This window comes from Narcine bancroftii, chromosome 2 (genome assembly GCF_036971445.1).
Source record: "Narcine bancroftii isolate sNarBan1 chromosome 2, sNarBan1.hap1, whole genome shotgun sequence".
Taxonomy (NCBI): Eukaryota; Metazoa; Chordata; class Chondrichthyes; order Torpediniformes; family Narcinidae; genus Narcine; species Narcine bancroftii.
In genome coordinates, this window is record NC_091470.1 from 341749886 (window position 1) to 341770187 (window position 20302).

At 43.1% G+C, this 20302-nt stretch overlaps 1 protein-coding gene across 3 annotated transcripts in view; it reads right to left on the bottom strand.

Moving 5' to 3' along the window:
• Positions 1-1807: 1807 nt before the first annotated feature.
• The window catches only part of zfat (zinc finger and AT hook domain containing), a 194320-nt gene continuing 175825 nt past the window's right edge, over positions 1808-20302 (bottom strand). For all 3 annotated transcript variants that reach the window (XM_069922233.1, XM_069922232.1, XM_069922234.1), the window contains 2 exons: positions 10369-10496; positions 1808-3024 (listed from right to left, as the gene is read on the bottom strand). In XM_069922233.1, the coding sequence (XP_069778334.1) occupies positions 2779-3024; positions 10369-10496 (374 nt within the window). In that variant the 3' untranslated portion in view covers positions 1808-2778. The remainder of the gene's footprint in view (positions 3025-10368; positions 10497-20302) is intronic.

Consider the following 20302-nt stretch of genomic DNA (forward strand, 5'->3'; position numbering starts at 1 on the left):
CATCAGTTCTCAGGGTAAATCTGATGCAAGTAAAATATCCATTTTTCAGTCTGAAAAGCAGGTGCGTACCTCAATATGAACCTTCTGCCTTTCAGCTAATTTCCTATCTGTGATGCTATCAGCTCTGTGAGCCCCTTGGTCTCCACTCTGTTAACCATCTATATTCTTTTAATTTTAATTACAATTTTTTTTCTTCTTTGGCTTGGCTTCGCGGACGAAGATTTATGGAGGGGGTAAAAAGTCCACGTCAGCTGCAGGCTCGTTTGTGGCTGACAAGTCCGATGCGGGACAGGCAGACACGGTTGCAGCAGTTGCAGGGGAAAATTGGTTGGTTGGGGTTGGGTGTTGGGTAAAAAGGCCCTTCTGACCCAGACACATGCTGCCCAATAACACCCAATTAACCTTACAAACCCTGCATGCTTTGGAGGATTAGAGGAAACCGGAGCACCCAGAATTAACCCACAGGTCATGAAGTAAACATATAAACTCCTTACATAATTACCCCGGATTTGAACTTGGGTCATTGGCACTGTAAAAGCATTGTGTAACCACATCTTCAGAAAATAAAAGGCATTTCAGGCCTGAGCCCTTTGTCAGGAATCTCGATGAACAAGTGAATAAAAAGGCGGGGGAAGGGGAAGGAGGAGAGAAGGGAGAGGAGTACAGGCTAACAGGCTTGAGGTTAAACAGTCGATATAGGCAGGAGGGTAGAAGAGAAAGATGCTGAGAAGTGATGGGGAGAGGGCAGAGGGGTAAGAAGGGCGACTCCTATAGAAGGAAGAAGGGAAGGAGGTGGGGAGCTGGAAGAAAGGGATGAGGGGAAAAGAGACCAGGAGAGGAGGTTAACAGAGATTGATGCCATCTGGTTGGAGACTGCAGAGTCGGAATATAACGTTCTGTTTCCCCAAATTTGAGGGTGGCCTCAATCTGGCTGTACACAAGGCCATAGATAGACATGTCAGTGTGGCAATGGTGTGTGGATTTAAAATGCTTGGCCGCTGGGAGATCCTTGCTGTTGCAGCAGACAGAACGAAGGTGCTGAATAAAACCATCTTCCAGTCTGCGTCCAGTCTCCTTATGTAAATGAGGCCACAGCGGGGGTCTGGATGCAGTAAATGACCCCTATAAATTCACCAGTGAAGTTTTGCTTCATATGGAAAGACTTCATATGGAAAGAGAGTGGTGCAAGAGGAGATGCAAGTCAAAGTGGAGCACTTGTCATCACAGGGGTAGGTTGCAAAGCGGATGATTGGTGTGGTGAGGGAGTTGTGGAGGGAGCAATTCCTACAGAAAGCAGAGAGTGGGGGGGGGGGGTGTAGATGTATCTGATAGCGGGATCCTACTCTGAGATATCCTGGAATGGAAAACCTCATCCTGGGAGCAGATGCAGCAGAGATGGAGGAATCGAGAGAAAGAAACAGAATCCCGACAGGAGACATGGTGGGATGAGGTGTAGTCAAGGCGAGTGTTCATAAAATATATGTGTACAGAGTCCGTCTCCTGAAATGGAGAGAGGGATTGAGAAAGGCTCTGTCTCTATTTTCATCTTGATCTCTCTGTCTCCATTTTGAGAGAGAAAATATCTGCAAACTGTATGCAATACTCAAAGTATTGCCTCACCAAGACCCTATACAATTGCAGTTGGACCTCCCTGCTTTTGCATTGAGAACCTCATGGCTACAAAGGCCAACATGCCATTTGCTTTCTTCACTGTTGCTGAACCTGCTATCCAAGCTCATGCACCATGACACCCAGGTCTTGTTGCACCTCCCCACCCCAACCCCCCTCCCCCCCCACAAAATTTTTCCTAATTTGTCATCATAAAGAAACATATTCGGCTCTCACTTTCTCGAGTTAGCAAAGGATCCCATTTAACTTCTGATGAATTCTATTCAAATGTTTCCAGGAGGTTTGGTTTTATTTCAGAATTCCAGAATTTGCAAGTTTTTAAAATCCATGCATTGTTATATGTTTATGCCTGTTTGCTGTTGATTTCTTCATGAAATTCAAAAACAAGCTATTACTCAAGTACACTTGGTGCACTAACACTTCTTTCACAGCCAATGCCACAAATAATCATCTCTTTAACTACTCACACAATCTGATGCTGGAGAGTAGTTTATCCATTCTTTAGGATAATTCGAAGTAGGTCAAGTCACTGTTAACGCAGAATAAATAAAAATAATTCGAGCACTCCACTTATATATTTTTTTTCACTCTGTAAGTCAAACAAATTATTCCCCACACGGATACCAGGTTGAGTGATTTTGTTTTGAGACAACACTGCAACAAAGACTGTCAGCTGTTCCATAGCTTTGGCCTTCCTGAGCTTCTCCAGTTGGGGTTTTCCCGCCCACTAATCCTGTCCGTACGTGGTGTGGTGCGGGGTAAACTACAATGTGCTCCTCCACTTTGGCTGCCTAAGTGAATATTCCTGGGTGGCTAACCTGAGGTGGTACCTATGCTTTGATTTGATTTGAGCCTTTTTATTATTCCCAATGAACTTAAAGGGAAGCATGGATCTGGAAAGCCAACCTGAGCGAATGGGCTGTGTGGGCAGATAAAAAGAAATGATAGGTTAACGTGAAATAACTGAAAGAAACTTGTCTCCAACCATTTCTTTTTTTTTCTGGAGCACTGCTATTTGGTTATTTTCTGCCACTCTCGAGCTGAACTGAATTTGTGGATACTGCCTCTTTTTAAAGTAAACCAGAAACATAGAACTTCTTGCCCACTTGTTCCAAACAGTTCAAGTTCTGATTGAAGATCATGGAATGGTTACAGTTCCTCAACCTTTTTGTCCATCGACTGTTCCTCTGCTTGTACAGCCTCTTGCACGTAGACAATGAATTCAGATGTCTCTTCACCCTGAGTATAAACAGTTACTGTCTCAATCCCTTCCACGTCATCGGAAGAGACAACCACTTGCTCCACAAGATGATGCCCTTCTCCAAGCTCCACCGATGCTTGCTCCAAGGCCTGCTGAATCATCACTGCACGATTGCCCGCTGCTTCATCTTCAGCCTAAAGGCAAGAAAAGGATCAATGCAATTTACCAATTCGATCTTTTAACATCAAAGCAAGTCAACATAAAACCCGCTTGTCCAATATCTTTTTCCTATCTCCTCTTTTTGCTTCCTTCAAGGTGCAGGATCACTCAAGCCAAGAAACAAAGTAAATTGGTTCTTCAACTTCAGCAATTCAAGCACAACAAATACTGCTTCAATATTTTTATTAAATTTTACAATAATAATAAAAAATGTAGAAGCCATATTTATCAAAATATAAAGAGGTAATATGAAAAATGAAATATACAAAAGAAAAACTTATATAAGAAAAGTTGTTACATATAAACTAGATACATAACAATCAAGCAAAAAAGGAAATAATTAAGCGATCATTTAATCAGGTGTAATATGGCCAATTAGCCTGCAGCTGACGTGGACATTTACCCCCTCCATAAATCTTCGTCCGCGAAGCCAAGCCAAAGAAAGAAGAATATGGCTAATTGAAAAAGATTTAAAAAAATTGATTCTATACTACAAGGGTGCAACAAATTAACATGATGAAGCAGACTGATGGGAATATGATATCTCAACTTAAGTATGCACCATGCGTGATGGTTCCCATGTGAAGAAAATGAAACACCCCCTTCAGCTGTCATGCACATGAGTGCTAAATGACTGCCTTAAAGAAAAATCACCAAAGCAAATGCCTTAGAGACACAGAGGGTTACAGCATGGAAACAGGCCCTTCAACCCAACTCATTCACATGCCAACTAAGATAGTCCCATTTGCTATGTTTGGCCAATATGCTTCTCAACCTTTCTATCCATTTTTAAATGTTTTTATACCTTAGAATTGTTCCCTCCCCCACCAAGTTCAGATGTACTCAGATGCAGTGCTAGTGGTTGTTTTGATAGACATCTAATACACAGTACAAAAGTGCAGGGTTTCAGAGAGATTTCAGTAAATATAGATCAAAAGCACCATAATTTTACTATTTTGAAGTTCATTCAGGAGTCTGGTAATGGTGAGAAACATACTGTCTTTCACTCTGATGGTACGTGATCTCATGGTCATAAATCTTCCTGATGGGAGTGGATGAATAGAGCATGGCTCGAGTGGGGTGAGTCTTTTACCATGTTGGCTGCTCTTATAAAGGAGCACGAATTATGGATGGAGTTGATGGAGAGGAGGGATGGGGGTTTGTGTGAAGGACTGAGCCATGTGGCAGTTCATTCCATTTTCCCACCTCACTCTGTATGAAGAAGATGCCCATCAGGCCCTTTTTAAATCTTTCCCATCAGGCCCTTTTTAAATCTTTCCCCTCTCATCTTAAATATATGCCTTTTCCAAACTCTGGGAAAAAGAAGACAACTGATTTTTTTAACAACATAAGAAATGGGAACACAAGTTGGACATCTGGCACATTGAGCTTGCTTTGCCATTCAGTGAGATCACAGCTGATTTGGCAGTGGGCCCCATCACTTACCCAGCTGATCTCTATCACTGTTAATGCCCCTATTCTTCAAAAATCTACTTATCTGTATCTTACATAGATTTCATGATGCAACCCCTACTGCTTCTTTGGGAAGATAATTCCACAGATTCATTTCTCACTAGGAGAAGCAGTTTCTCCTCATCGTCTTAAATCTACTCCCCAAATCTTGAGTCAACGTTCCCTACTCTTCATCTCACTTGCCAGTGGAAACAGTTTTCCTACTTCTATCTTACCTATTTCTTTCTTAATTTTAGATGATTCCATAAGATCCCCCCTCATTCTCCTAAACTCTAACGAATTAGCCCCAGGTGACTCAATCCCACCTCATAATCTACCCTCCATCATTTCCAGAATCAACCTGATGAACCTCTTCTGCACCATCTCTAATGTATCCTTTCTCAAGTCCTAGGACCAGAGTTGTACACAGAACTCCAGGTGCAGCCTCACCAGTACCCTGTGAAGGGTAAGTCCCTAATCTTAAATTCAAATCCTCCAACAATGTTTTATGTTAGTTTACTGTCAAAAACATAAGCACAATCCATCAAAATTTTTACTTGCTGCAACCAAACAGCTACATAACTGTATACCTTCTTGATATCTTGCTGCATCTACAAATTAATCATGCGCTTTGTTCTTGCTCTCTGTCTTGCAGGCTTCTTGCATTAAAATAAATGCAGTTAGGTCTGTCAGATTTTCCATCTTGGACTTGTTTCTTCCTGACCTGTCTACCAAACTTGCTCACTTTAACATCTAAGTTAACCCCAGCTTTCTCAAAAACTAAACTAATGGTATAGGTCCCTCCACCTACCAGGCCAGGTTAAACCCCTACTGAGTAACATTAGCAAAGCTCCCTATCAGGTAGCTTTTATGCAGCTGATCCTTAGAATTTTAATGGAAATTTCCAATTGGCATTTCAGTGGAATCCTCCTCCTTTGTCACATCACCTGAAGCAGGAACAAAAACCTTTGGATATTTTTAATAACATGATCAAGTGGAAAGGATTGAAAATTCTACAATTAATTGTCCCTGGATATTTCTCTATTTGACTGAGGGTGAATTTACTGATTTTCTTGATATCTCTCTCTCTTTCCCCTGACCTGTTTATTTACTGATTTCTTTCTTTCTACCAGATGGCTTTGTGGTTTACCTGATTTTTAACAAAACACTTGGCCTGTATAAAGAACATACACCACAGCACTTCTGCCAGAGACAGAACAGATTAGCAATACAAACCTTATTTATTATTTAATTAGATAATTATTATTGTTATGGAATAAATTGAGAGGAAACTTGGCTGAATGGTGCACTAACAACAACCTTGCACTCAATGTCACCAAGACCAAGGAGCTGATTGTGAAAATTGGGAAAGGAAAACCAGAGGAGGGCAATCCAGAGATCATTGGGAGGGGGGTCAGAGGTGATGAGGCTGAGCAAATTTAAATTCCTGGAAGGTCACTATTTCAGAGGTTCTGTCCTGGACCCATCATATTAATGCCAGGAGTTTGCGGAGGTTTGGTACGTCATCAGAAACCTTAGCAACCTTCTATAGATGTGTAGTGGAAAGTGGGCTGACCAGCTGCTTCATGCCCTGGTATGGGGGCACCTATTACTTTAGTGGATAAAAGGTAGTGGACTCAGCTTAGTACATCACAGACAAAACTCTATCCACCATAGAGAGCACCTCCATGGAACATTGCCATCAGAGAGCAATAATCAAGGATCCACACCACCCAAAACATGTTCTGTTCTCGCTGCTGCCATCAGGAAGGAAGTACAGGAACCACAGGATTTGCACCTCCAGGTTCAGAAATAGTTGTTACTCCCTCAACAATTAGACTCTTGAACAACAGACTCATTTATAGACTTGTACTTTGCTCATTATTTATTACTGAATATTTATACTTTTGTATTTGCAGTCAATTTGTTTACAATTCTTTCTTTCCTTGAGTACAGTTACTGGTAATTAGAAATTCTGTCTGGCCTGCAGAAAAAGAATTTTAGGGTTGTATATGATGTCATGTATGTACTCTGACAATAAATTTGAACTTTGATATACAGTAATTTAAGAGCAAAACATTGCGAAGTAGCAATATTCTAAATGAACAGCCTCTCTCTCCCTCGTCAAAATTTAATTACAGAATAAAATAATATCACAGGGCTTATGGGAAGAAGGGAGAAGAGAGAGAAGAGGGCTGAGTTGAAGGTGATGGGGGGATTGGAGGGGAAGCCACATTTGTGGAAGAAATCAGAAATTTCAGATGATCTGGACTGTAAGACCTCATCTTGGGAATAGATGCAGCAGAGATGGAGAAATTGCGAGGAGGGAATAGAATAGAATCCTTGCAGGGGACAGGGTGTGAATAAGTGTAGTCGAGGTAGTTAAGGGAGTTGGTGGGTTTCTAAAATATGTCTGTGGAAAACTTATCTCCCGAGATAGAGACAGAGAGATCAAGAAAGGGGAGATGGACCAGGTGAATTTGAGATTGGGGTGGAAATTGGCTGCAAAGTGAATGAAGTGAATAAGATGCCAAGTGGCCCTGAGGGAAACGATTAGTCATGATCTCATTGACAGGGCAAGTACAAGGAATAAACTATGTACTTCTGCTTCAACTTCTTATTTTCTCAAAAGATGCTCAGAATAAGAGTCTAACCTTTCTATCCATACTTTATATTTATAACTAACTGGTGTGATCCCTTCTCCAAGGTATGAGCGAAAAAAGACAGGTGTCTGAATTAAAGGGTGGGGAAAGAAAGGGGAAAGAAATGGGAGAGGGAGCGTACAGACTGACAGACAAGAGGTGTTAGACACGATAAAGAAAAGGAGAGAATTGATTTTCGTTCAGTGAATCTGAAATCTGAAAGGAGACAGAGGGAAAAGGGAAAGAGGGAGAGAAACAGAACTGGAGGAAAAGAGACAGGGGAAAGAAGATGGGGGAAGGTGTTTAATGGAAACTGAAGAAACTGATGTTAATGCCATCTGGTTGAGGGTGCCCAGATGGAATATGAGGTGTTGTTCCTTCAATTTGCAGGTGGTCCCAGTCTGGCAGTCATGAGACCATGGACAGACATGTCAGCAAGAGAATGGCGATGTACTAAGAATTATATTTGGAAAAACGTTTGACCTAATATTAAAATTTGAGGTGACTTAATAGAGGTCTATATGATTATGAGAGGCATAATAAGGTAGACAGTCAGCACAGGAGAAGAAAACACCAGAGGACATCTGGACAAAGTGAAGGAGGACAGTTAAGGGGAGACATCAGGGGTAGGTATTTTACACAGAGAGTTGTAAGTACCTGGAATTCATTGCCAGGGATGGTGATGGATGCAGTAACAATATGGGCATTTAAGAGACTCTTATGCAGACAGGGACATGGAGGAGAGAAAAATAGAGATTTATGAGCGAGGTGGGTTTCATTTTTTTTGGTATGTACAGTAAAGCTACTGTTATACGGAATTCAAGCAACTGGCAAAAAAAAACATGGATAATAAATAGGTTAAACAAAAATGCAAGTATAAAATTGGCGCATCTTTCAGTTAGTTCGCCAATCACCCACCATGCAGTCTCAAGCAACCGGAAAATTCACTTATCTGGCATCTACCAATCCCCAAAAGTGCCAGGAGTTTTACTGTACAGGTCAACATTGTGGGCCAAAGGGACTGTACTGTGCTGTAATGTTCATCAATTATTTTCATGAGGCAACTTGGCCATTTGGGTTCATGCTGGTTTCCAGAATCTCAATCCAATTCGTCTCATTCAGCCTCATTTCCCTGTCATGCTCCAATTTATTCTCTCTCACACTTGCCTACGTACTCCCCTTTGACGTACCTTTGCTATTTAATTTACACTGTCCGTGAACTGCTCTTTGCAGATGATGCCGCTTTAGTTGCCCATTCAGAGCCAGCTCTTCAGCGCTTGACGTCCTGCTTTGCGGAAACTGCCAAAATGTTTGGCCTGGAAGTCAGCCTGAAGAAAACTGAGGTCCTCCATCAGCCAGCTCCCCACCATGTCTACCAGCCCCCCCACATCTCCATCGGGCACACAAAACTCAAAACGGTCAACCAGTTTACCTATCTCGGCTGCACCATTTCATCAGATGCAAGGATCGACAATGAGATAGACAACAGACTCGCCAAGGCAAATAGCGCCTTTGGAAGACTACACAAAAGAGTCTGGAAAAACAACCAACTGAAAAACCTCACAAAGATAAGCGTATACAGAGCCGTTGTCATACCCACACTCCTGTTCGGCTCCGAATCATGGGTCCTCTACCGGCACCACCTACGGCACCTAGAACGCTTCCACCAGCGTTGTCTCCGCTCTATCCTCAACATCCATTGGAGCGCTTACACCCCTAACGTCGAAGTACTCGAGATGGCAGAGGTCGACAGCATCGAGTCCACGCTGCTGAAGATCCAGCTGCGCTGGATGGGTCACGTCTCCAGAATGGAGGACCATCGCCTTCCCAAGATCGTGTTATATGGCGAGCTCTCCACTGGCCACCGTGACAGAGGTGCACCAAAGAAAAGGTACAAGGACTGCCTAAAGAAATCTCTTGGTGCCTGCCACATTGACCACCGCCAGTGGGCTGATAACGCCTCAAACCGTGCATCTTGGCGCCTCACAGTTTGGCGGGCAGCAACCTCCTTTGAAGAAGACCGCAGAGCCCACCTCACTGACAAAAGGCAAAGGAGGAAAAACCCAACACCCAACCCCAACCAACCAATTTTCCCTTGCAACCGCTGCAATCGTGTCTGCCTGTCCCGCATCGGACTTGTCAGCCACAAACGAGCCTGCAGCTGACGTGGACTATTTACCCCCTCCATAAATCTTCGTCCGCGAAGCCAAGCCAAAGAAGATGGGGTAATTTAAATATTGAATTGAATTGTTCATTATCATATGTATGGAGATACAGTAAAAAGCTTTGTTTTGCATGCTATCCAGGCACGTCAATTCATACAGCAGGAAATGCAATAATGACAAATAAACAATAAACAATTGAGGGGCTGAGATATGGTGGACAGCCAACACTTTCATCCTGGGGTGACAATAGAAAGTAGCAGAGGCATCTGTTTAAGTTAAGTGGAGGAAAGTTTAAGGGAGACGTCAAAGGCAATTTTTTTCCCCCCACCCACAAAGTGGTGGGTGCCTGCAATGCATTGCCGGGGGTGGGGAAGGGAGTGAGGGGGGGAGTTGAGGCTGCTACAATTAGGAGATTTAAGAGAGTCTTAGATAGGCACATGGATGTAAGAAAAATAGATGGTTATTGGTGTGAGTTAGGGAAGGATTAGATGGTGGTGGAGTAGGTTTACATACAACATGGGCTAAAGGGCTTGTGCCGTCATGTTCGATGTTCTAAATAAATAAACAGTCCAGGAAATAGTGTGACAATATGTCCAAATAAGTGCAGAGTCTGGAGAAAGTACAGGGTGTAGAGAAAACTACATTGGAAATAGTGTAACAGCATCATTTCTTTGTTCGGGAGAGATCCATTTAAGATGGCTATTACTGGTGGTAAGTCCTATAAGGTTAGAGTTGTTGAACTGGAAACAAGCTTATTTTTAAATTCATTAATACTTTTTCAGGCTTGGTATAAAACTGATTCCACATAATCATCAGGTGACTAAAGTAATTTCTCTTTGAAAACAGTCTTTACTTATACGATCACCCATGTCATCAGGCATCCAAGTTTATCGTGGCGATATTCTTGTATCATAAAACTTATTAATAAGAGACCAACTTCAGAAGATGTAGACCGATCACCAGAAATGCTTCTTTCATGAGATTGCGAATAGAGCTTAATATTTGATGTTGTAATGCAGTTAATTCCAGATATTGAAATTTGAGAAATAGGATATCTTACTTGTTCTACAACTGTTAACGTGCCTGGTGCCATGGTAACTACAGAAGCCACAGCACCATCGTGATGTTCAGGAGCCAAGCCAATTATTTGCTGGAGAATGTTTACAGCTGTCGAATCCATCCTATCTCCTAGAATAAGAAACAAAAGAATAGTCAGTAAAGTGCTTCTTCGTCCCCTCCCCCACTAATTCCTTTCTCTTCATCATTAGCCAACATAGATTTATCAACAAGCCCCAATTCTAAAAGGTTCTCAGCCCTTAAATGTTGCTTTGCACTTATGAATCCAAATGTTAAACTTTTTGACCCCTCTGATACTTAGGCAATTAGTAGCATCAAGATAAATAATGGAGCTAGGACAGAGTAATGCAATGTACACTTTATATTATGTCAAAATTACAGTAGAAATTTTTACACAGTAATCTACAGTGGTAAATGCTGTCAGAAACCACAAAGTGAAAATGTGTCATGCAGTAATCCATGAGCAGAGACCTGATAAAAGTTTATAAAATTATGAGAGGCATCGATGGGTAGACAGTCTAAATCCCTTTCCCAGGGTAAAAATGGCACATACTAGAAAAGGTGAAATTTTAAAGGAGATGTGCGGGGCAAGTTCTGTATGCAAAGAATGGTAGGTGCCTGGAACAGGCTACCACAGGAAGCAGGTTCAATAGTGGTGTTAAAGAGGTTTCTGACCAGACGCATGGATATGCAGGGAATGGAGGGGTGTGGAAACTGTACAAGCAGAAGAGTTTTAATTGACTTAGACCACACAAGAGGCTGCAGCTGCTGGAATCTGGAGCAAAAAACAAACCAGAGGAGGAAGTCAGTGGATCAAACAGCGTCAGTGGGAGAGAAAGAATAGTCAATCATCTGTCTGAAACTTTCCATTGAGTTTAGTTTAATTTGACATATGTTGGGCACAGACATTGTGGGCCGAAGGAGCTGTTCCATTGCTGTACTGTTCTGTACTCTGCTCCATGATCACCAATCTACCACTTTGCTGGGGAAAGCGGGTGTATGCAAAGCAGAAGCTGTTGCTTGGGAGACATGTAGATTTCAATTCTCAATTTTTCACTGGAGGAGACTAATTGGCCCACTGATCCTACGCCGGGTTCACAGAACAATCCCATCACCTCACTTGTTTCCTAGTTACCTATTCACTCACACGTGGGCGTCAGTTCTGCTCCAATTCTCCTTCACCCATCTACCAACATGTGGGCTAAAGCACAAAGGGCTTTACTCACTTTACAATTGTGACTGTGTGGCTTGGTACGACAGTAACACCGACTACAAATTTGCTGATGACAGCACAGTAGTGGGCTGTATAAAAAGGGGCAAAGAGTCAGCAAATGGGAGGGAGATTGAACAGTGTACGGACAACAACCCCGCACTCAATGTTACCAAAACCATGGAGGAGACTGCGGACTTCAGGAGGGGTTTTCGATCCAGTGATCATTGGGGAATGAGAGGTGGAGAAGTAGGCAAATTTAAATTTCTGGAAGTCACTGTTATGTCTCTGTGTTACTTGTGAGGCTTCTTAAATAACTTAGAGATGCAAGATTCAAATAACAGAAATTTTTTACTAACTGATGTCTTCCACCATCTCTGGAAACTATTCACACACTGACATATGCATATACTATGGTTACTTCAGTGAGAAGGGTGTATTCTTACACGGTTACAAAATAGTTCACATTATCCTGACTATATAACATCGCTCCTTCTCAACATAAAGAAAAATTTAGTGTTCTTTATCACTTTCTTTCCAGTGTAACTTAAACAACTGAACTTGTCCACTAATTTATTTACACCCCTATTTTTAAATAGTTCTTATTGACATCTCACTGCAGCAGTATGTTGCTTCACCATCTTGTGGATCTGGCTGTAACCAGTGGGCTCTGTGTTGCTGGTCCATGTGTAGGTGATGTAGCTTGTTGTGCTTCACCTGACCACTGCCATGTTGATGTTTCAGTATTAGTGGTTGTGGTCCCTTCACTTGATACTGGTGTTGCAGGCTTTGCTGGTATTAAAGCTTTCTGCCTCATCACATCCTGTGTCGGCCAGATGTGAATTTGTTCCTCCTCAGCTGATTGCCAGAGTCTGTCTCAACAATGGGGGTGTTTCTACTGAGCCGGGAAAAGCGCGGTGATGCGAGGTAATGCGAGGTGATGCGCGGTGACACCTCGAATCTGGAGGTACTGTAAACACATCCGGTTGTGGCCGATGTGCGGCGATTCGAGGTGCTCCGGCATCCTACTTTTGAGGTGGTCGATGCGGGGTGATGCGAGGGACGACCTCGCAGTGGAAACACCGCGGGTGACTCACCGGAAGTTGCGATTTTTCACCCGCGGTTTTCAATTGCTCATCGGACTTCCTGGTCACCTCGCATCGCCCTGCATCACCTCGCATTCCTCGCATCATCTTGCATCACCACGTATTCAATCGCTCGGTAGAAACAGTTCAGGTAGTCCAAAAATGCGCAGTGATGCAAGCGACAAAAAATCGCGGTGATTCAAGGTGATGCGGGATGATGCGAGGTGTTCTTAGTATAAACACAGCTGAAGTATGATCTTGGTGTTTCAGCTTCTCTGATGACCTTTGCTGGGGTCCATGATTTCAACATCGGCTCTTGAATATGCACGTGCTGCCCTCTGAAGAGTTCTGGCAATGTTTGTGCATGTTTGTTGTAATGCTGGCGTCCTTCTTCTTGTATGTCAGCCAGTCTTCTTCTGGTTTCCTCCTGGTCTTCTGGAGGGTGTATTTTACTTGGCAGAGTTGTTTTATATCTCGTGCTATTTAGAAGTTCTGCTGGAGACCACGTCAACCCTTAAAAGTGTTGCTTGGAATGATAGAAGAGCTAGGTATGGGTCCTCTTTTGTTTCATGACACTTAAGTGTGAGTTTCACAGTTTGCATTTGTCTTTCAATGAACCCATGACCTTTGGGGTAGTATGGGGATGATGTAGTGATAACAAACCCATACTCTGCAGCCAGCTTTCAGAATTCTTGTGACATGAATTGTGTTCCATTGTCACATATTACTTGCTTGGGTATTCCTTGTTCAGCAAGGAGCGCTCTCATTTCTGAGGTGATAGTTGATGCTCTCAGGTCTTTCACCCTTTTGGCGACTGGAAACAGAGTAGTAACAGGCTACTATTAAATACCATTCTTGATTCTTGGTGAACAAATCTGCTCCCACTGTGTGCCTTGGCCTGGCAGGTACTTCTGTGGAAATCATTTCCTCTTTTTGTTGTGTGTTTCTGTTAATGGTCTTGGATATCTTCGTTATAATTGACAGAGATCATCTGCAACTCCTGGCAGCTATCCAGACCTAGAATTGCTGGTCCATCTGCATCTACCACATAGAATGTAGAGAGGATGTTCTTTCCCTTATGGCAGCCATTTATCTTAGCTTTCCCTAGCTGCTTGATCATGGGTCCATCATAGACCGTTAAAGTGACATTTGCTGTTTCCAATGCACCGACTTTTGGATACCCTTTTATTATGTTCTCTGGGAACATCTAGCGGTAGAGTCTGAAGTGGAAGGATATTGCTTTGTGATCCAGCTTCACCTTTAGGTTAAATATTGTAGGCTTGTTCTGGATTGTTCTCTATATTTGGATCCTCGAGTGCAACTTGCTTCATTCTTTCATCTCACCCAACATCTCGTGAAGGTGTATGGATTCTATGTCCAGTATCTGGATGTTAGAGTCCTCATTTTTGTTTCTTTTTATGTGGTGGATCTTCTTCTTGTCTTTTTTCTTCACTGGTATTACTATTTTCTTCATTCCAGACTTGGACATCTTCACCCAGTGGTTTGCTTTACCACAGACTCTACATTCAGAACCGGCATTTGTTTCGGTCATCGAAGGGCTGTCGTCTGCTGCAATTTCTACAGGTTTTGGGGGGTTTTTCATTTTTCTGATTGTGTTCTTTATAGCATCAACCCTTCCTTCTCTTTGCTGTGGGTGGGTCTGCATAGATAGGGATTCATTTGTGTCCTCATGGCTTCAAAGGCTCTGGTTGTATCTATATCTTCGGCCAGCTTCAAGCTATCCTATATAAGAGACTTTTGCACTTCGGGATGGGCACTCCCCCATATTACTTGATCTAATCTTTCCTCTATATCCTTAAATCTGCATTTTGCAGCTACAATTTTTAGTCTCATGAGGAAGTTATCAACAGTCTCTTGCATTAAGTCTTGAAATTCATTGGGTTTAATTCTATGATTAGACCTGGATTCAAGGTGAGAAGCAAACTTTGCAAATATCTGGTCTGGATCATTTTTTCTTCATCTCTGTAAGTTCCCAGCTATTAAATATATCAAGGCCTTGCTCCCCAGTCCAGAGAAGTATATAACTGACCTTGTCCTCTGCTGTTACATTTTTAAAATAGCTCTTGAATGCTAAATTCCATTTCTGCTGAAACCTTTTAAATGATACAACAATGTCTTCAGCCTCCCTGTCCATCACTCGGTGAACTGCTGTTGCTCCAGCCATTTTTTTTTCAGTAATGTTTTTTCCCTTCTTCCCCTTCATATTTCAGTGACTTACAATCAATTGTATGGCTTTATTCCTGTTCTCTTATACAGCTGCCTCCATGTTATGTCTCTTTGTTACTTGGGAGGCTTCTTAAATAACTTAGAGATGCAAGATTCAAATAACAGAAGAGATTTTACTTACTGATGTCTTCCACCATCTCAGGAAACTGCTCACACTCACTCATATACATACGCCCCACAGTGGTGCATAACAGTTCTTTGGCTTGGCTTCGCGGATGAAGATTTATGGAGGGGGTAAAATGTCCACGTCAGCTGCAGGCTCGTTGGTGACTGACAAGTCCGATGCGGGACAGGCAGGCACGGTTGCAGCGGTTGCAAGGGAAAATTGGTGGGTTGGGGTTGGGTGTTGGGTTTTTCCTCCTTTGTCTTTTGTCAGTGAGGTGGGCTCTGCGGTCTACTTCAAAGGAGGTTGCTGCCCGCCGAACTGTGAGGTGCCAAGATGCACGGTTGGAGGTGATATCAGCCCACTGGCGGTGGTCAATGTGGCAGGCACCAAGAGATTTCTTTAAGCAGTCCTTGTACCTCTTTTTTGGTGCACCTCTGTCACAGTGGCCAGTGGAGAGCTCGCCATATAACACGATCTTGGGAAGGCGATGGTCCTCCATTCTGGAGACGTGACCCACCCAGCGCAGTTGGATCTTCCATGGTTACAAAATAGTTCACATTATCCTGACTATATAACAATCATCATCTCAAAGGACCCAAAATGTGAATGTCATTGTAAAGAAAACACACCAGCAGCTCTACTTTCTCAAGAGTGTGGATATTCAGTATGACATCGGAAACCTCGACAAACTTCTATAGATGTGTCGTGAAATGTGTGCTGATTGGCTACATCACAGCCTGATATGGGGGCACTGATACCTCTGACAGAGAAAGTCCTGAGAAAAGTAATGGAGGCAAAACTCTCCCCTCCATTAAGAAAATCTACACGGAATGCTGCCATTTGAAAACAACAGAAACCACTGAGGTTCCACACCACCAAACCATGCTCTGTTCTCACTGCTGCCATCAGGAAAAAGATATAGGTGCCACAAGACTTGCACCACCGTGTCCAGGAACAGTTGCTACTCCTCCATCATCACACTCTCAAACAACAAACTCAAACAGAAGCCCATTTAAGGACTCTTACTTTGCATATGTTATGGGGTACATTATATTTTATACTAAAAATAATAGGTTGTGTGGGGGGGGGTGGTTTAGTGTAGATCACTTCACAAACAGAGTAACAAAACACATCTCATTTAAAAAGTCAGAGCTTTGCTCAAGCTGGACATTTAGCCCTGCAATAAGCTCTTGCTGCAATAAGTTCTTGATTTACAAGCAGAGAGAGAGAGAGAGAGAGGAAAGAACCAACGGGATTTCTCGTATAGAAAGAAGAGAGAGTGAAAGAGAGAGAGAGAGAGAGAGAGAGAGAGAGAGAGAGAGAGAGAGAGAGAGAGAGGGAGAGAAGCCAGTTCTGCAGAGGCTTTTTGAGTCTGCAACATGGTAAGCTGGCAGGCTTGTTGAAAACCCCATTTTGAAGACGGGTTGTGAGTTCTCAGTTCAGCCTGTTGAAAACCCGTGTAGTCCTTACAAGAGGAAATGGCTCGAGTGTTTCTCCTGAAATAAGGGAAACAAGAGGAACTCTGTGGTGACCTTAGAAGAACAGATTATCATTTGGAAAATCCATGATGGGGAAAGTTTCTTCGTCAAGACACTGAAGTGACTGATTGGAGGGATTCAGTTTGTGGGTGTCCAATGAGCAAAAAATCTCTCTCTGAAACCAACTAGAACCTTCCTGACCGACAACCAATTAACTTTTCACCAGAGCCTGGTGCCTGGATGACTGATTTCATCCAAGCTCTTGGATTTTAAACGAGATGTGAAGTGTTTCTCTGTTTGTGAAGTTAACTACACTAACCCCCCCCCACATCTATCTCTTTTAAAGATATATTAATATACAATATAAAATATAATATACCCCATAACAATATAATTTATGACTATGTTTATTTTTTTCTGCATTGCAGTCAGTTTGTTTACATTCTTTTCTCTGTTTACATTTCTCTCTTTTGTACACCTATCTTTTTCTTGAGTACAATGTACAGTAACTGATAAGTAGAAATTCTGCCTGCCCCAGAGGAAAAAGAATCTCAGGGTTGTATGCGATGTCACATATGTATGCTGTCAATAAATCTGATCTTTGAATAGTCAATAAAGCTACTATGAGTATATCATTAAAATGTGGATGGAACCTGTAGCACCAAGGGAAAATCCACACAATCACAGGGAGAATGTGTATTGGGAACCATTTTATTCCATGTAACCCTTCTGTGAATACACTCATCAGGGGTTTAATGGTGTCCTGTGCCTAGAAATGCTTAGATGAATTTCCAAGAAATGCAAAATGACCTGGAAATGCATGTTACCACATTTCAACCTTGACAAACAAAATGATCAATTAAAAAACACTGAAGAAAAATAGTGTTATGAATAGAACTGTTAGGCATCATCATTCTGCAAAGGCACCAATATTCTAGTCTAATTTTATATGAACATACAAAGTGGAAGCAGGATTAATCAATATTGCCTCTCGAGCATGCTCCATCATTTAATATCATGGCTAATCTAACATATTATTTCCATTCTTAAGTCAAAAGCCTTAAACTAATTTGAAGCAACTGCTGGAACAGTCTTGAACGATGCATTAAAAATAAATCTGAATTAATAATCTGCTTTATCAAATGGTCATATTGGTTTTTGAGCTGGGTCTTGCCAGGCTAACATAGATAAGAGTGACCCACACTCAGCCCTTGTGAAGACTCCCAGCCTCGTCCTTAAAAATTCCCTCCTCAATGCAGTTCATGCCCCACTTCCTGTGGGAGCCCAGCAGCCACACTGACCTCTTATTGCCAGGATGGACTAAAGGTGCCCACTGTGAGGCTCAAAGGCAAAACGCTGTGGGCTAGGAATGGTGAAAAGGCCATGTATGGTCAAACCTAAGATGCCTGTCACTAAAGGCATCTTTTATTATTTACAGTTTCTTTAGTTTTCATAATAATTTAAAAACAATTAAAATAACATGAAATAATTTATTTGTAAATAAAAAAATAAATTTAATTAAAATACACCACATTACGGTTAAGTAATAAACATTCATGATTATACAATGATCTAAAGAAAAAGTTAAAAATTCTGGCTGAACACCTTTCTATCGAAAGTCAGTGAGGTCATTCAGGAGAACAGGGATGAGGACGAGAAATGAAGCTGAGCCTCAGCCTCATATATTCTGAAGCCACTGCAGAGTGCTCAGCAGAAAATCGCAAGATCTGATATGTTGTCCTCAGAACTCCAGTGCATCCTTGACATTTGACCAGTGGAGCGAAGACGGAAAACATGCACCTGTGGTGGCACACATTGCGACACAGGCGAACCAGCTCTGCGTTTGTCACAGTCGCAGCAGCTGAGCTGCTGCATCAAGATGGCACCCCCGGGTTTTGCTTCCCTCGTGATCAGAGGGGTCACGCATTCGCACTCAGCTGCGTCGTTTCATCACCGCCAACGCAGAGGCGGGACTTGCCTTATCAGCCTCAGTGTAGGTTTTTCAAATTAAACCGTCGGAATCGAAACTGACTCACAGTGTGTAGACTCGTTCTTTTGCTCTCTCTCCGTAGCTACCGCTACATTTGATGACCCCGATGAGCCCAGACGATTCTGGACTCTACATCATGGACACTGCAGCATTCAACGCAATAGCCACGAAATTACCAACCTTCTGGACATTTCGCCCACGCACTTGGTTCTGGCAAGCAGAAGCACAATTCCATGTCTGGCAGATCACTTCCGATTTGACAATGTTCTACCACGTTGTCAGCGCCCTCAACCAAAAGACCACAGACAGGGCAGACAACCTGATACATGATCCCCCTGGAGGAAGGTAAATACCCAGCTCTCAAGAAGCTCCTCTTAAGTACTTTTGGCCCATCCAGATGACAGTGCGCCGCCAGACTCATGCACCCTAGATGGCCTGGGAGACAGAGCACCATCCACCCTCATGGACGAAATGCTCACGCTAGCAGAGGGCCACAAGCCGTGCCTCATGTTTGAGCAAGCTTTCTTGTATGCCAGATGACATACAGCTGCTATTAGCAGATGAGAATTTCTCGGACCCATGCAAAGTCGGGGCCAGAGCAGACGTCCTGTGGTGCACTAAACGTGAAAACAAGTCTGCCATTAACCAGGTATCGCGTCCCCTCCCTAACTTTTTTTTTTTTTTAAATTTTTCACACCATAAATCACAATAGCCATGCTATACACTTTTTCTTTTCCACACATTTACAGTGACTTTTTCTCCCTCCCCCCTCCCTCCTCCCAAGCCACCCCCCCACCCCCCCCCCCACTCATCCATTTTAGGTATACAATCTAGGTTGCATTAATTCAGTTAGACAATGTTGTCATTCAACAAAAATACACCAGAAATTCTACTGAGTCCATTCTTTTCTTTTCTTCTCCTTCCATCAACTTGCGTCCCCTCCCTAACTGAGCACAACTGTGCCCCAGCAAGGCAGCAGAGGCACTAAACACTAACTGGTGCTTTTATCACCAATGCTGGGGAGCACAGGCACGAAAATGCCAGGCCAGCCACCACTAATGGCCATGGCAGCTGTCCACATCAATAGTCTCTATGTCACTGACAAGGTTAGTAGTCGATGGTTCCTGGTTGACATGGGTGCCAAACTCAGCGTTATCCCACCAATCGCACTGGAGGCATGAATGTGACCACGAGGCCTCATGCTCTGGGTGGCAAACAACACCACCATCAAAACCTTTGCACGCACAATGTGCAAATGTAGCTTGGCAACGAAAAGTTCCGGTGGAATTTCACACTGGCTGCGGTCGACATATCGCTCCTTGGTGCTGATTTCTTTCGGGCACACAGCTTGCTGGAGGATGTGAAAGCCAAATGCCTAGTGCATGCCCGGACCTTCCAAAACATCCAATTCGAAGCTACCATTGCCTGCAACACAGGCGTGTCCATGGTGAGCGCCCCTAAGAACATCTCCTGGACGAATTCCCGGTTATCCTCAGGCCGCAATTTACTTCCACTGTGCCACAGCACAGAGTGCAACTCCACATACTTACCCTAGGACTCCCGCTCCATGCCTAAGCTAGGAGGCTTCCCCCACACAAACTGCAGTTGGCCAAAGAGGAATTTTCCTGGATGCAAGAGTTGGGCATAGTCCGCAGGTCCGATAGTCTGTGGGCGTCCCCACTACATATGGCCCCCAAGTCCTCAGGTGGGTGGCAGGCCTATGGGGATTACCACTGCCTTAACGCGCGAAGGTGGTCTCCAAAGTCGATTTGGTGTGCGGCTATCACCAAATTCCAGTCCA